General features: G+C 37.4%; 1 protein-coding gene across 1 annotated transcript in view; it reads left to right on the plus strand.

Annotated features, from left to right (window-relative positions):
• The window catches only part of LOC127946339 (serine/threonine-protein kinase OSR1), a 45,927-nt gene that overhangs the window by 16,159 nt on the left and 11,990 nt on the right, over positions 1 to 17,778 (plus strand). The window contains exons 3-4 of the mRNA XM_052542852.1: positions 5,925 to 6,033; positions 14,690 to 14,831. Coding sequence (XP_052398812.1) covers positions 5,925 to 6,033; positions 14,690 to 14,831 — 251 coding nt within the window. The remainder of the gene's footprint in view (positions 1 to 5,924; positions 6,034 to 14,689; positions 14,832 to 17,778) is intronic.

A 17,778-nucleotide genomic window follows, 5' to 3' on the forward strand; every position in this document is an offset into this window, starting at 1 on the left:
TTTAAACGGCACATTTGGTTTATTGCATTGAACATACTAGATATTAACACAAGTATGGAAGTCAAATGAGTTGTGAATTTCATTTCACAAATCATGTTCTGGTATTGGTTTAGAGAGAAACAGCACTCTTCATATGGGAATTTTACATGTTCTGCTTACATATATATGACACCTGTTTGACATTATCCTAACAGAGTGACGTTTAAAGTCTGCATATGAGCAATACAACTGTCATGGCCCATAAATGCCAACACCTTTTATGAGCTGACAGTAAATAATGACTGTAATGCATGCATGCAACTTAGACACATGTTGTGTGTTTTTACCCAGGTAAATATAGTATAAATGCAGCCTTCAGATTCAAAACCCTCTAAAATCAGTGTAAGAATTTATTTTAAAAAAAGTATATTTTAGAGGGTTTTGCATCTGAAGGCTGCATTTATTTGATCAAAACTACAGTAAAACAGTAACACTATTAAATATTATTGCAGTTTAAAAAGCTGCTTTCCATTTGTCTCCTTGCTGAATAAAAGGATTCATTCCTTTCCAAAAAACTAACAATTAAACACAAAAAAATTACCACACCGAATCTTTTTCCAGTTGTGTATATGTGTGCATTCGCACTCTTAGTAAATGAGAATCAGAACTCTTTCCTACGAGAAAAGGAGTTGACACATGGATTTTACCATTTCCAGATTTCCTGGAAACCATTAGTAACTGGACCAAAAGGGATTCCCTGTGTTGTTTTCCAGTTTGAGTTTTTCCTAATCACAATTCCCCCATGCACTTCTTTTTGAAACACAACTTTGACTAATATAAGGCTTCATCCCAATCATTAAAGAACTTTTTTGCCTCCCTTCCAGTCGTTAAACATCAATTTCTGTTTGAACGTTTCCTAGTTTGCCTTTTTGTTACATTCTTGTTAAGTTACAGCCAAGTTATAGTTTCCATTCATGAGGCCTTGTTTCTACACAAATCCTTTCCCCTTTCTCAGCTTATTAACTTCATCTGTCAACTCCTCAAGGAGCTCAAAAGGTCATACTTATGTTCCCTGTGAACAGGCAGAGCCCATTTCGTCGTTCACCGGGAAAACTCATGTTCCTGATCTACAAGCTCACTGCAGGAGGCTACCAGAAACTCAATTTTTTCCCACATCCAGGTGTCTTACAGAGGAGTTAGAAGTCATGGCTGATATTATCCCTAGTCCTTCCATCAATGATTTCAGTAAATGGAGACTTCTATCCAGCTGAACTGAAGTAAACACTTCGGAATGACATGGGTGAAAGTTAAAGGGAGATTCTTGTAGAGTTAGGGTCACATGGAAAATTTTAAGTTTGGGGTTTCCTTCGATGCTTTCGCTGCCTTTACGACATGCAGAGCACTCTCTTAAACCCAGAGGAGGCATTGAATTAAAGCCAGATTGCTCCTGTAATGAGTGGGAGCAGCAGGCAGCTATTCCATTCAATCTGCATGAAGGGCAGCACTCGGAGGAAATTCTGTTCAAAGGTTTGGGTCAATTTCACTTCTGATCAGGCCAATTTGCAGGAGTGTAGCACACTGTAGTTCTTTCCAGCATGCAGGAGCAGCCCGGATAGCTGTGAAGAAAAGAACAGGACAGTCCAAACAAGTCACAACGCAGAATCCGTGTGACTCTGTTGTGGTGGGAGAAACAATTTTCCTCTCTGACTGAGCTGCGATCCTGTCGGTGCCACTGACGTCAAGCTGAAGCTATAGTGACCCCACTGTGTACCACTGCAGCGTTTATTCCGCGGGGACATGACAAGACCTCCACAAAGCCTTTTCTAATCACATGACTTCAATGTCTGTTCCAATTATCCATCAGATGACGATGCTCGAATATACTGCATTTCTCCTAGATCGATCTAGGAGCCTAGAACATGGCTTTATTTCATACAGCTTCTTTTTGAAGAACCGAAATCTGGTTTTAATATTCAGGATTACTGTTATTTTACTATACCTAATATATTGTTATAAAAGTACAAAATGTACAAATTAGCAAATAATCATAAATGATCGTATCAAAGATAGCTGATTGTTAAATCATAAATGCACACAGGTGTTTCTGCCGCACTATAGACCTTTGTAGTGCCAACGTCGCAGTAACATCACGGCATTAGCTGGAGGCGGCCAATACAAACCAGCACAGTCAGCTACGTGAGGAACTAAAAATGCCATCTTGTTGTGTTGTTGAGAGGCAGAATCGATGGAGTACAGGCTCCAGTCTGAAATTTTATTGCATACCTGCTGCCATTGCCAGACAAAAAAAAAAACGATGATCGCTGTGGTTACACGCAATAAAACGAGCGGACTGGATCGAAATGATCATCAAAAATTCTTGCATTTGCAGCACACACTTCATATCAGTTTAGGTGAAATAAACTATTGTCTTTTGTTGGTATGGTTTATGATTTGGTTATGAGTATTAAGATTTCTCATGCATGATCACCTAATCGGAAATTGGGAAACAAGCTAACTGACGACCAGAAGCTAAACATAAAGGAAACCGTTTGTATCGTCTCACTTTCTACAGTTTCCATAAGTGCAATTGAGAGAGGGAACAGTGAAGGCAAATGTTATATGCCAGGTTTGTGTTCAAGTAGTTGCATTTGCTAACAGTTTCCACTGTGAGTATATACAGTAGTTATAGGCATCTAAATGTATTTATATGCCCTCAGTTTCTATTTATTATACACGATCGGTTTCTCTGTCTGGTGGGTGGGTCAAATTGTCCATTAAATAAGTGTGTACTAGGCAGCCAATCTGATTCCTTCCATTAACGTTTAAGCGATACTCCACCCCAAAATGAAAATGTTGTCATTAATCACTTACCCCCATGTTGTTCCAATGAAAACCGGGAGGCTTGTGACTGTCCCATACACTGCCAAGTAAATTACACTGTCAAGGTCCAGAAAAGTATGAAAAGCATCATCAGAATGCTTTCAATGCATAAAACAACTTATTTTTCTTTTTCTTCTTAAAGTAGCCTCATGATTTATTTATTTTTTCTGGTTATCAAATGAAGGCATAAAACATTAATTTAGTTTATTATTAATCATTATCATTAAACTTAATTTTTTTGGGGCAAACAAAAGAGATTTACTATTAAAATTAAAACCTGTCAGATCTTGCAAGACACATTGGATCTCCCAAAATCTTGTACCACAAGATCTAGTCACAACCCTATTGTCTTCACTTCATAACGTTACGGTGGAACCTCTGATGGCAGATGGACTATTCTGACTATGCTTTTCATACTTTTCTGGACTTTGACAGTTTATTTTACTTGGCAGTCTATGGGACAGTCACACATCATGGATGTTTTTCCCTGTCATTGCCATAGTTTAAATTTGAAGTACTTAGCTCAATGCATATGAATTTAACTGAATAACCATATTCACAATTTGATCCCAGGCTTTAATGTAGTTGTAATTCCGAAATGTTGACTGGAGAACATCGTATAGCGAGTGAAAACTTTGCCCTTAGGAAGAAGGAAAGTATTTTTTCCACTGGGCATGGAGGCAGAAAGGCAGTGACATAACTGCAGACAAAGAGTCTCAGTGCTTTTCTTTGCTTATTGTCCTCTGGACGTCCACAAATCGGGTGGCTACCAATCTCTTGATGTCACCCTCCCTGTTCAGCCTATTGTTTTTGTCTCTCTCGGGTAGACATCGGCCAGCCAAGCTGAGATGACCCTCGGCTTCTACTGTGAGAATGCAGATGGAGCGCTAGCAGCCAGTGAACGTCCAAAGCCCACCCCGTTTGTTATTGTTTTCATACGCCCTCAACCTGATGTCATCGTGGAAGTGGACACAGGCTTTGTGGAGCCAGCCAAAGCTGCCTGATTGGTTGAGTTAAGTCCAGCTTTGGGACAGAAGGGTGGGCAGTGTCTAGTGGCCCACTGTTGGGGTGTCAATGACCCCAGGGTTTTGACGAAAAGAGCTTCGTGTTGGCTGGCATACATGATTGCACATGAAAGTGTGGGCGTTGGGGGCGGTGGTCAATGGAAACCATGGCTCATGTTCACAGGGTCATTTGAAGACTCGACCTAGAAAGTGCAGTTGCTATGAGTTGTTTTTCAGGAACTTGAAATTGCATGTTTTCTCATTGTCTTTTTATCTAAATATTGGAGGAGACTGCTACAACCCGTCCCATTTATTTGAAACAGAGTGGTGCACTTAATTACAACATGGCTGCATTTTTTGTTTCTCAATAATAGACTTCACTATGCTCCTAGGCATTGATAAAGCCTTTTAAATTTTTTTTTTTTTTTTTTTTTTTTTTTTACCAAGGACTGAAATGCTCCAGGAAGCTCTTTTCATGCTGAACTAATCAAAATTACCACAACTGAACACAGTTGAAATTGTGTGCCATTAAGAAGGTGATTAGCTACACGTGATTGAGTTTACAAGTCCTTTTTAGGAATGGGGTAATCCTTTTTCCAACTCTCTTCAACTCTGTTTCTGTTTTCTTTAATTTTTTTTCCTGACATTTTGGTGTTATATCTTTCACTTGGATGTTATAAGTTGCACTGAGTAACTTATAACATCCTTACTTATAACTTATAACATTAATACAGCTGGATAAAACAAAAACTATTTTTGTCTTCATTTCAGGCTGCAAAGCAACAGAATTCGATTATTTTAAAGCAAATTACCCACTGTAACTGAATTGAATAGGTACTTTTATTGTGCCTTGGCATCTTTTTTGAAGATGTGACTACAACGATTGGGCGCTATTATAGTGCTCTTGCATATGTTCTTGAAGCTATTTTTTTTTTTAATTATAATTATTTGAAAAAGCCACATTTACCAGCATTAAACCAGCACTTTTATAGTGCTTTTGTATCCACTTTGAAGCTTTAAAGCTCTGGTTCCCATTCCTTTTAATTTTAACAATATACCCCAAGATTGAACGAAGCTTCAGCATTGTGAAGGTATAAAGTCATGTGGCGATTCATTAGCATTAACCCTGCAGTGTTTTTAGTTTCTCTTATTGATTGCTTTGGATTGCATGTAACAAATTGAACAAGTCTGGGCCTGACAGCAAAATAGAAATGGCAGAATTGCTTTGTAATATCATTAGTAAGCCCCCACCATCAATTGAGTCGGGGAAAGCTCAGAGTGATGGATTTGGCCGCAGTCCCAACATTACCTCAACTGTCAGTCTCTCCGAGCTGCAAGTGTTTCACTTCAACTGCTCTGTCAACTGGAAGGACTAGCAAATAAACAGGGGATGGAGAAGAAAGCGGCTTGTTTTTCCTTCTGTTTTTGAATGCTGAAAAATATATCTTGGAGCGGCATTTCTCTGGATATTGACAGTAACATATTATGCACCTATTTCTTTGGATTCCTTGGTTATTTGGAACAGGCTGTAAAGGCAGTCAGATGAAGGTGTCATGGTGTTTACAGCATGCTTGGATACAGGTTGTTTATTTTTACAGTTAGTATGTGCTTTGCGGTCAGTTGAAGTGGCTGGAGGTGCTTCTTATATGAGTGAGCTAATAAAAACTAAACTACTATTTCACCCAAAGTACGTAAATATCTACACTGATTCTGAAGATTTGCCAACTGTGCAACTGAGCCAGAAATTGTTTAAACATTATTCCAGATCTGGAATGGCACCATTGTGAGGCACCACAGTTATCCGGTTTAGCCATGAGGCCCAGTGCATTCTGGACCGCATACTGCTTGACTGTATATACAAAGAGCTGCTTTAGTATATGACCAGCAAATGCTTTGATTCCTGAGTGTCATGAGGTTTTGTACTTCCCTAATGGAAGCAAATGATTGTTTTGTACAATTGTTGCACACTCTGAATCATTTAGATTGGATGTTGGATAAATCAGGTTACTATCAATGAAGACTGATCGTCTCTTTGTTTCGTGTTTTTTTATTTTTTTCTAGAAAGAGATTCAGGGGATGAGCCAGTGTCACCATCCCAACATTGTGTCGTACTACACCTCATTCGTGGTGAAGGATGAGCTGTGGTTGGTCATGAAGCTGCTCAGTGGTGGTAAGTCCCGTCTACCTGTCCTTTTATTCTTTTTTTAAGTAATCCAAACACTTTTCATCTATGTCACTGGATGTGTCCATATGCTGAAAAATGCCATTCAGGGATAGGAAGGCATTAAGACATGTCCAATTCAGTATTTATGTAGTATCTTGTGTTCCTGAAGGAGCTTTGAAAAAAATTAATCAACTCCAATATATAATTTTTATTTTATTTTATTACTATTACTGTGAAAATATTAAATTATTTCTTTAATGAAATGATACTCTAAATAATAAACTAAAATGGCCAGTTGCCAGGTGGTGGTAAATGTCTTAATGGTTAAGTCATCAAGTCATTTATTCATTCGTTTAAATTGTTCAAATGGCTGATTCATTCAGGAGTGAAGTAAAGTGTTCTTTATGAATGGTTCATTGAATCATTAGGCTTGTTCGACTTGAAGCGGATCATCACCATCAGACCGATCGGTCGGTGTATGTGATCAAAAAACCGCAAGAGCTTAGATAGCAGACGACCCCTTGTGCTTTTGAATCTCTCTTGTGGTACTTTGATATCATATAATGATCGGTCTGTGCAGCGCCACTTCAAAGCCAACGCGACTATGGCCAATGGTTCAACGTGCCCAAATGGTTCACCAAATTCATTCAAAACACGGATTAAGAAATGAAATGCCGCTGTGGGTTGCTCGGAGATGAACAGTTCTGCTTACTTTATCTTCTTTTTGGCAAAATTTAGCAAAACAGACATCATTGTGTCTAAAATAACACAATATTAACTTCTTAATGAACTATTGTATAATATGAGTATCACATTTACACTAGTGTGATATTGCACTTAGCCTACTTCTCGTGTGATATTTCTTAACTATGTGATGTAAATATGAGACACAATCTCAAACGGGCATTTTGCCCCATATCTTGAATTTTAGGGACGTTTTCTAGGGTTTATCACACAGTAAGTTGTTGCTTTGCCTCATATTAGTCATCGATCGACTATGAAATGGCAGATGATCCACACAGGTCTGGAGCGGGGCAAGTGCGCTGATTTAGTGCTTAAATAATCTTTGTTGAAAAATGTTTGAACAGCTTTATATTTTTGTGGAAACCATCATGTGTTTGTTTTTGTTTTTTAAGTATTATTTGATTAACAGAAAGTTCAGATAAACAGCTTTTTTTAAATAGAAATATTTTGTAATATTATCAATGTCTTTACTCTTAATTAATTTGATGCATCTTTGCTAAGTTAATTTCATTCCAAAATACCTTGCTGACCGCAAATTGAACATCATAACGTAAAGTGTGTTTCTTTTCTGTTTAAGTTAAATTAAGTAATTTTCTGAGATTTACTCTTTTAGTACTTTACAGTTTAATTACTTGTTAACTTTTACTATTTATTTATATTTATAAGTACGTTTAGTAATTTAATATGTAATTTAATTCATTTGAAAATCAAGGGAAAATGGTCATAAGTATTAATATTGAAATGTAACAATTGTAATTTAATATATTTTTACTTGTTTGTAATTTGACTACTGCAAAACATTACAGTAGTATATTTTTTTTAAATATTTTTTTTATTATTGTTTTTAAGTAATTTTTATTTAGAATTGATAATCACAAAATAAAAATACAAACAAGCATACAGTAGCAAAATTTTGAACCGTAATCACAGTTTTCATCTGAAAAAAAAAATGCATAAGATATATTTTTTCAAACTATGCAGCCGTTCATTCTCGTCAGTCTGCTCTTTTAAAGGTTTCTCATAAGACATGCACAGCATATCTTTCTAATGACGTTGTGCAAACAGATCGGAATTTGTCATCGTTTTTGCAGCTGTGAAGGTGCTGAGTGACTGCAAATAGTTTTATTTCAGAGGTTTAAACAGAATGTTCCTCATCTTGATTTCATTGCCTCCTTAATCTCCAGTAGTTCTCCTGTCTTCCCAGACCCCACTGTGTAAAGCTACTGCTGAGAGTTTGATGATATGTTACAAGCCAGCGTGTTATGTTCTGTCCCAGAGATTATAGTCTGGCTCGTGCTGAGGCTAACAGCCGGGGGTTGCAGCCATTCTTTCCCCGGTGCAGAGCTGAAATCACTCTGTCTGGATAATCGCTGTTCATTTTTTGGCTGTCATCAACTGTTGTGCCCTCCTCCTGCTTCTGTCAGCTGCAGATGCCCAGGTGGAGCGCTGCCCATCTTAAATATGGAGATAGGACACAAGCATCCGGGCGGCCGTCTCACTGCTGGACTCTCAGCATCATGCCTGGCACATCATCTTAAATAATAATGCATCTCTCCTCAAGAGGGGCAAGCAGCTGGTTTAAATGTTATAGATACACAACTGATTATAGAGGGCTTTTTCAGTGGAAGTTGCTGTGTTTTTATTGTGTAAAAAAGAGATAGTTCAGCTAGAAGTGAAAATTATCATCATTTACTCACCCTCATGTCATTTTAAACTTCTATGGTTTATTCAGGATTTCTTAATATTCGCCTTTCCACAAATAAGGCCTAAAAAGGTCCTAAATCTGAGCAGAAAGCAGCTGCCAGTCGTGGCTTTAAATGTTGCATACAAAAAAAAAAAATCTTCCTCATAAAAAAAAAGACAAAAAAAAGACAATGTTCCTCAGTATGTTTTGTTTCTCAATACTAGTATCTAAACATCATAAAAGCACGATACATTAATTTGAGATGCAGATTGAACATTTGAAGTCTTCTGAGAAATGTTTATGCTCAGTTTCTGTCAGTGGGTGTGAAAACTTGTTTTCCTTTTGAATGAAGTATATTTTTTTTAGCACATTTCCATATATCTGTTTAATTATAAGTGTTTTTACATTTTGATCAAATTCTCAAAAAAAAACAGGGCTTATTGTGTCACTTCGCTTCAAGGAAATGCATGCTTCAAGGAATTTTTTTTTTTTTTTGTAAAATCAATTATTGGAGCTCTGTTGCAAGTTGTATTTCCAAACTTTCAAATGATGTTAATGCAAAACATTTACATTTAGAGACCATATTGGCAATGTGTTGCTTTGGATTTTCCTTACATTTTCTTTATGCAATCTTAAAAAGGCTTAAATTTACTTCCCTAAAACCTGCAGAAACCCCATTTATTTGTCCATTTAATGAAATTCAGTTGGGTTGTTTTGGACCGTGGTGACTTCCAATGAATGGATAAAAAAGTAAAACATTACTTAAAATGTCCATCTTTGGTATTTTGCATAAAAAACAAAGTCACACCAGTTTGGAACGACATGAGTGTGAGTAACTCGGCTGACAATTTACATTTTATGATGAAAGATCCTTTTGGTTTGAAAGCAAAAATGTGTCAGTCCACTTCAGTTAAAGGTCCCATGACATGGATTTTTTCCTTTTCTTTAAATGCTTTTTAATGTTTCCTTAGGTGTATTTATATTGTTAGTATGATTTTTACATTTAAAATTTAGAAATAAAAAGCATTTTTATATCCTGACATTAGCCTTCTGGCCTCTGGCTTGAATGCTCTGTTTGAAGGGGCGTGTCTGCTGGGAGACTCAGAGTAAACCACAACTGTTGTGATTGGCTGACATCTTTGCATTCGAAATGCATATTACATGTGAAACCCCTCTCAAATATATATATATATATATATATATATATATATATATATATATATATATATATATATATATATATATATATATATATATATATATATATATATATATATATATATATATATATTACTATTACAGCTGTCGAGATTAACGAATCGTGGAAGTGCTGATTATATAATTATTTTTTCGATCTTTTCCCCATCACATGAAAGGCTGCAGTGATGAGCATTGAGTAGACAGAGTCTGTTTATCGCCTGGATGCAGTGATCTCGTCATTATTGCAACACGTTATCTCACAAAATGCTTTCACCACAGCTAACAGCAAACACATGAATACAGTAAGAGCTCCGTTGTGCAGCAAAACAGCGCCATTCATTGTAACGGCAGTTTGGGCAAGTGTGCAGATATACTCGCGATTTGTAACAGCTCCGGAAAAAAGGGAGCTTTCTTTGATTGCTCTCTGTAGTTAATCACTATTTAAATAACAGATTTGTTTCATGCTACTAAGAGAAACAATGTGAAGTTGATCGTTTAGTCACTGGCTTGATTCACTGATATGCATCAGTATTAAACGATTTAGAAAGAAAGTCTGTGTGAACTTGAATGATTAGCTACACATCAGAAATCACTGATCACAGATCAGGCATTAATAAACACTGTTACTCACTGTTTGTGCCGATGCTGTCGAATCCATATCATAAAAGTCTGTTTGAAACGCCTGTGCTGACATTGCGACTGAATTATATGTAAATATTTGGGCGGGCAAAGCAGAGAAAGGGGAGGTAACAATTCTCGTTACAACGTCACAACGAGGAGATTCAAGATCAAAGGCAGGGAAAGATAGAAAAATCTCAATTTACACCAATTCAAATTTCTATAAACTTGGGGAGCATATACAGGCTAGGGGAACTCATATTAATGTTAAAAAACCTCAGAAAGTGAAATTTTCATGTCATAGGACCTTTAAAGAGTTGTGCTGCTTAAAGCCATGTGTTTGGTGGTGACCTGAAGCTGTCCTTGAAATGTGACTTCTGTGTGTTTAACCATCCCATCTTGAGTGATGTGTGAGATATTCTCTTTGACAGCTGTTGGAAGTTATGACGTAAATAAGGGTGTGATTTTTCACTATACTAGCTAAATAGTATTTTTTTATTTTTAGCAAAATAATACTTGATATTCCCTACACATTTTAGTATACATACTATCCTTTACCATTAAGATAACTTCATTATTATTAATATGAAATTTAAAAAAGAATACCAGATTTCAAATTTGCTTTATTTACTTTTAGCATTTACTGAAAGTTCGGGAAAAAGAAACTTCTCAGCCAGGCCTGTTTGTTAGGTACAAAGGTCTGTGAGATAGGAATACGATCAATACCTTGTCGGGCCTCTGAACAGCACTTGTGAGTAGAACTTTTGCAGCTAGATGGGAATTTTACAACTTCAGCACACATTGTTGGCTATTACTTCTGTGCTACTCTGGATATAAAAAGGTCATTCTACAAACAGATGCCTTTGTGTACATGTTTAAAAAAGGTCTTTAATAGAAACATTTTAAATAATAAAAGCTGTATCTGATTTTTTGAAATTTTCTGAACATCAGCAAAAACAACAACAAAAAACAGAGATATGTTCTTGCTTTTTAAAATGTATTTATTAGGCATATAAAGGCATAATGAAATTAGTTAATGCTTAAACACTTTATCTTACCTAATATTTGAAATTGAAATATTTGGATTGGCAACCGCATTTACTTACAGCTGTAAGTCTCAAATTGTCCCGTTCACACAGCAGCTTACAGTAGCGTCTCAAATACTGTCTGGATCAACGTGCAACGGGAGTCAAACCTGTATTCCTTACCAGTAACCATAGGAAAAGTGATCAAAGTAAATTATCAATGATGAAGACATCCATAAAACTGAAAGTCTTCTCTTTTGTGATACGACAAAATTCCAATCGAGCCGCAAATTCATCCATCAAACCTTCGTTAACCAACAGAAGCTGCTGTATTCTGCTGCTGTGTGAACGTGGCCACAGGTTCAAGATGAAAAAGCCACTTATCAGACAAAAGTTTGTACACTTAGCATGTTAATATACTTTATCATTAGCAGACACAACAAGATATTTCAACAGAAAATCTGAACTACATTCTTGAAATGTGAATTTGACACTTTTTTTTTTTTAATCCATCAAGCAGACCCAGAACAATTGAAATTTTTGGTGCATTAATATTTGAAGCTAAAACTAGTTGTCTAGTGGATTTTAAGCATCATGTTTTGAAATAGAAATATGGCATTGTGCCCGTAATCACAGCCCATTGAGAGCCAACAGATGCTTCCTTTCTTCACTTTATTCCCTCTGCTCCTCCACTCTTATTTTCTTGGAGTAATCTTTCCCTCACCATCGCCCCGTATGGCCTTGTGCCCTTTGGCCCAGTGGGCACTACATTACATTATCCACCCACGCCAATGCAAGAACCTTAGGAAGCCAGATAGTCTGACAACTGTTAGACAAAGAGTCATTTTCTTTTCCTGTTGTGGAAGCATAATTAGAATTACAGAATGGTGATCGTTTTCCTCAAAGTGTCACAAGAGAATATCAAGAATGCTTTTGTGCCACATCACCACGGTTAAAGTTACTTTCGAGGACCTTTGGAAAGGGAGTTTGGTTCATGTGATCAATACATACAACACATTGATTTGTATGGTATTTAATGAAATGAGAAGCATTTACAGTCACATCACAGTCGCACCTCAGCATGGGGCTTCACATGATTTAGGCGTTCCAGGATGAGCAACATTCTTGGGATCGGACAATAGACAAGTTTTATTGATGAGCCGGTTGCATTCGTAGTTAAAGGATTAGTTCATTCATTGGATGATTCTTCGCCCTTATGTTTCTCTTAAACTATATGACTTTCTTCAACAAGATGTTCAAGTAGTTGTTTTTTTCCCCCATACAATGAAAGTGAACGGTGACCAGTACTAGTCAAATTTCAAAAATTGATCCACTAAAGTTGTGCACTGTATTTCAAAGTTGTTATACGGCTTCAGATGGAAATAAAGCTGTCAAATCAAAACTTTTATAGTGCTTTTTGTCATTTTTGTAGCGTGACAACTCTTGGTCACCGTTCATTTTCCTTGTATGGAAAAGAGCAGCGTGAACATTCTGCTAAATATCTACTTTTGTGTTCCACAGAAGAAAGTCATATGGCATAACAACGGGAGTAAATAGTGACAGGATTTTTATCTTTTTGGGTGAACTATGTGTTTAAGTTAATATTAACCCTAGAGTTAAAGATATTGAGGGGAGTTGTAGGAAATTAGTACATTTTTATCTCTCCTGACACTAAGCATGTTTGCTGGTTTTACTCAACAGCCCCACCCATCAACTTCACACGGGTTTGTAAACTAACGTCATCAGTGTCATTTGCCCAGTTCTCTCTCTCTCAATCCAGGTCGTAGCCATCACTGAAATTTGATGTGCTGTTCGCTCCGTCAGCAGTGCGCTGGATTCATGCCACACACATGCCCGCACATACACACTTTCACGGTCTTGTTTTTCTTTCATTCGAATGCTCACTTATATTTTAATATGAAACAGCCTTTAGGACTTGTAGGTCGTTGATGCCATTTTTAATCCATGGAAGAAGAATGAGCTGTAGAAAGAAGGAAAAAAGAGACCAAAATAAGAAAACACATGAGCCCTTTTTCTGTTTCTTGGAATCACTTTTACCGTGAACTAGAGTGTGGGTGTGATAAACTACCTTGATTTCCTGGGCTATGATCTCTCAGTTTTTCCTGGTGAGTCATGCTGCACAATATTTCAAGGCCTTGTACAACACTCTATATCTTTATTTTTGACCCTTTTGACCATATTCAGTGCAGGTATTTTTGTATTTGCTATGAAATGGTTTAAAAGGTAGTTATGATTGTTATTTGAACTACTAATGCAGTAAAAATATTGTGAAATATTATTACAGTTAAAAATTACTCTTTTCTATTTTAATATGTAAAAAAATGTAATTTAATCCTGTGATGCACAGCTGAATTTTCAGCAGCCAGTCTTCAGTTTCCCATGATCCTTCCTTTTTTCATTTCTTATTATTATCAATGTTGAAAACAGTTGTGCTGCTTAATATTTTTGTGGAATCTGCCAGCCATTTGAACGGTAGTGTATAGAGAAGTTTTGTTATGTAATATCCTTGTGCCTGTCACTCTGTCCCTCAAACACACTGGCCAGCCGCTCACTCTGCTGACGGCACGCTGCTTGACCTCTTCACCCTCCCAAGGGTTTAAAGTTTCGTTTTCTGCGTCAGTGAAGAGAGCCCTGTGATGGCACCACAGTTAACTTTATCAGAACTCCGGGAATTCATCATTCAGTTTCTCAGAATTTCATTTCTGAGAGTTTTGATTACTCGGGCTAAGTGGGATACAATTGTATTTGCTATGTTTACTCCGACTTTTCACATGGAAATGTTTTACATATACAACTCTAGGGCAGTTTTATGAACAGACCGTCTTTGTCTTACTGATCTCTCCGGCCATTCAGAGCGTTCCCTGACACATTGGCCATCTTCCAAGCTCGAAAGATGGCGTAACTGGTTAATAAAGTTGCTGATGGAACATTCTCCTCATGGACTCTTGAATGTGCCTTTAATTAAATGTCATGGGAAAAAATAAAGATTGACAGATTGTTTTCCTACTGTACAGTTGGTTTGGCGTCCTTGGTGTTAAAACAGTATTGGTTTGTTGGGTGTCACATAATCAAATTAACTTTTGTCTATATATAAACAAAACTAAAAGATTGTTTTTAAAGACAACAAAGGGAAAGCAGTCAGAGACATTTTTTGTAGGTTATGAAATGTGTGTCTTACCCTAAAAACTTGCAAGCCAGTCACACAAGAATGAAGCTCTTTGGTCTTTGTTGTTTTGAGTGTGCCATGAAATGCCCTAGAATGTAGCATGTAAACATCGCAGATGCTCTTCTCATGTTTGCACGTGTAATACTAATGAGTGTGTAGCATTATGTACATAACTTAAAGCTCCATGTGTTGTCTTTGTTGCAGGCTCTGTGCTGGATGTTATCAAGCACATCATTTCAAAAGGGGAAAACAAGAACGGTGTACTGGATGAACCCAGTATAGCTACTGTGCTGAAAGAGGTCCTTCAGGGTCTTGAGTACCTTCACAAAAATGGACAGATCCACAGGTAATACACTTTTGGAAAAAATGTTGACCTAAAAAGAGTGATTTATTCACAAATCGGACTCCTACTCCGACTATGAATGAACTTGAATGTACTCGGGTAAACTTGAACTCGAACTCAGACCCTCGGTTTACCTGCGCTCATAACATTAGCACAGAATTAGTTCAGAATCAATTACCAAAAGAATCAGTTCGGTTCAGATGCGATGAGTCAGTCGGCTTTACGCTGAATCACGCATGCGCAGTAACATCAGCTCCTCGGTTCTCGAATTGGACGCATCCGACAGAAATGGTTTTCGGTTCAGTGTACTGATGATCCGAAAACCGATGCAACTGGTTCTAACCGGCACGTGCTGCAGTTCAGTATCATCATCTGCTCTACATATCACGTTCACATATCACGTCTTTTGCGCGCTCAAGTTCGTTATTTCCAATGTAGGCACGCGATAAGTGCGCTCATAATGGTAGCGACGCGGACGCGCTCGTATTTTCCAGGCGCGTCCGCGCCGCATCGGGTTAAAAACATCTCAACTTTTCAGAATACCGCAAGCACACGAATATCAGACCTGAACCAGGAAGTTGGTCACCAGATCACACGGTAACCAGCTAAACCGTAACACCGGAGAGCACCAAGATGCTTTCCTCTGAGGTGCTCGCGCATCGCAGTTGTGCTGCCGTGGTTCACCATATCGGTTTTACAAAGGGAACAAAGGGCCATTTCATTTGTCCTCTGTTTAAAGTATTCACATACTTTTGATAACAATGGTCTCTGTTTTTGTGATAGAATGCAACTTTCTCCATTTCCAGTATGCCATTACGCAAGATGTAAACAAACAGTGTGACGCGATGATGCATTTCACGCACGTTGACGTATTTTTGTAGTCGACATAATCGATGACGTCAACGCGTCGTTGCAGCACTAGTGGACACTTTAAAATACCATATGACCTGCTCTTAAAAAAAAAATGTAGCAACATAACATTAAAATAACAAGACATTAATAAAAATCTCCCAACCAAACTCAATGGGTTACGAAATTTGGACTCGATCTGACCCAACATTATAATCTGGTTCTTTATCAGTCAAATTACTCTGGTTTTTCTGTCACAGTTTACTGGATAGGGAAGATTTTCATGGAATAATGACTTGAATTTTGGCCTGTTGTTCACTCAAAGCGCATTGTATGATTCAGAGGACTTGGAATATAGCTCAGGAGTTTACATGGACTGCTTTTATTTTACTTCATGGTGCTGAACAGACTTTTGTTAAATGTAACAGATCTGTGTGGGACAAATAAATCTAAAGTGTACAACAGAAAAACAAACAGAATACAGGTTTGAGAGTGAGAGTGTGTAACTATCCCTTTAAGCCTTGACTGGTTTCAATACAGGAGGTTTGTAGGAAGCCTGTGGACAGAGACATTTAAATCAGCTTAATCTTAGATGATGGATGATGGAATTAATGAATTACATATCAAAATCAACATCTGTTTGAGTTTCCAATGGAAATCCATGGAAAGACTGAGTGAGCTGTTCAGTCTAATTTGTACCCTTCAGTCTTTTATCAGTAAATCTTTAAATCAAACAAATCTCAGTTGATGTAGGCCGAGCGAATACGACTGAAGCTCATCAGAGATTCCTTTGCTACTTTATCAGAGACATTCATCTTCAGACGTCAATGCTGTCTTTGCGGTGATGACTCGCTGATGGCTCATTTAAATCATTGGTCTGTTTTTCTCTCTATCTCTCCCTTATTGTTAATTGCTTTCTTCTCATAGCCATTGTTCCCTCTACACATGCATAGGCCTGATAAAGCAGTCAATGTAAATAATTCACAGGCTTTTAGTCAGTGTGACGGGAGGTCATTTTTGACCTATTAGAAGCTTTTGAGTGTTTCTTTTAGATGTTTGAGAAACATTTACAAGCAAATTTAGTTTTGTTACATGCAATCTGAATTTTATGAGAGAATTGTGATGGGTTGTTCACATGTGCAACAAGGAGGGAGTTGCACATTATCCTCCACATCGCTCGAGGATGCAATTAGACACTGTGCCTTAAGGCTGGCATGAAGTCAGCTGTCAGAAGGGAGTGAAGCGGCAAAATTCTTCATCATCCTCGCCGTCCTGTGAAGTCCAGCAGATGGGCGTAAAAATCATCGTCCATCTACTCTCTTCCTTGTGGCTTCTCATCGAGTCTTTCACCCTCAAGAGCAGTCTGTTTGTCAATGTAAAGCTTTGAGCTCGTTTCCGCTCTGGTGTGATTGGACTTTGTAAATGGACTCTTTGCGTCTGTCCTCACACCGAGACTCTCTTTGTAATGAGTGTCAGCTGAGGAAACCAGAACATGTTGTCATAACTCTCTCAGAGGGTGATATCATTGCTTGGAGTGTAAATGATCTGTATCGCTTAGATCTCAGGAACCCGTTCTGCTGTTGATCTGACATTCTTCAGATAGTACCATCTGCGTTTTATATGGTGGTGGTGATGTTGCATTCTGGAAAGTTTTTAAATGCCTGATCCCTGGAGTATAATTATCAGTCCTCTTAGTCTAAGTTGGAGACTTGAGAGATCTACTCATATGGGGTGTTTTCTTCAATTATGGGTGCTTTTGACTGTCTTTTTTTTAATAAATGTATTTGTTTAATTAAAAATAATAGTTAGTTCAACTCACAACTATGGGCACTTTATCATTTTATAAATACAATGGGTATAGAAAAGAATCACTCCCTTTAAAATAATCCATATTTTGTTGCTTTGCAGCTTTATGAAGATGGAGAGTTTCTTGTTTTATCCAGCTGTTTTTATTCAGAGCAACTTAAAACATTCAAGTGAAAGCTATAACATCACTATGTCACAAAAAAAAAAAAAAAAAAAAAACTTGATTCACGGAGTTGGAGAAAGGATCACCTCCTTGTCTGTATTTTGTTGCACCTTTTGCTTTAATTACAGCCTT

This window comes from Carassius gibelio, chromosome A24 (genome assembly GCF_023724105.1).
Source record: "Carassius gibelio isolate Cgi1373 ecotype wild population from Czech Republic chromosome A24, carGib1.2-hapl.c, whole genome shotgun sequence".
NCBI lineage: Eukaryota > Metazoa > Chordata > Actinopteri > Cypriniformes > Cyprinidae > Carassius > Carassius gibelio.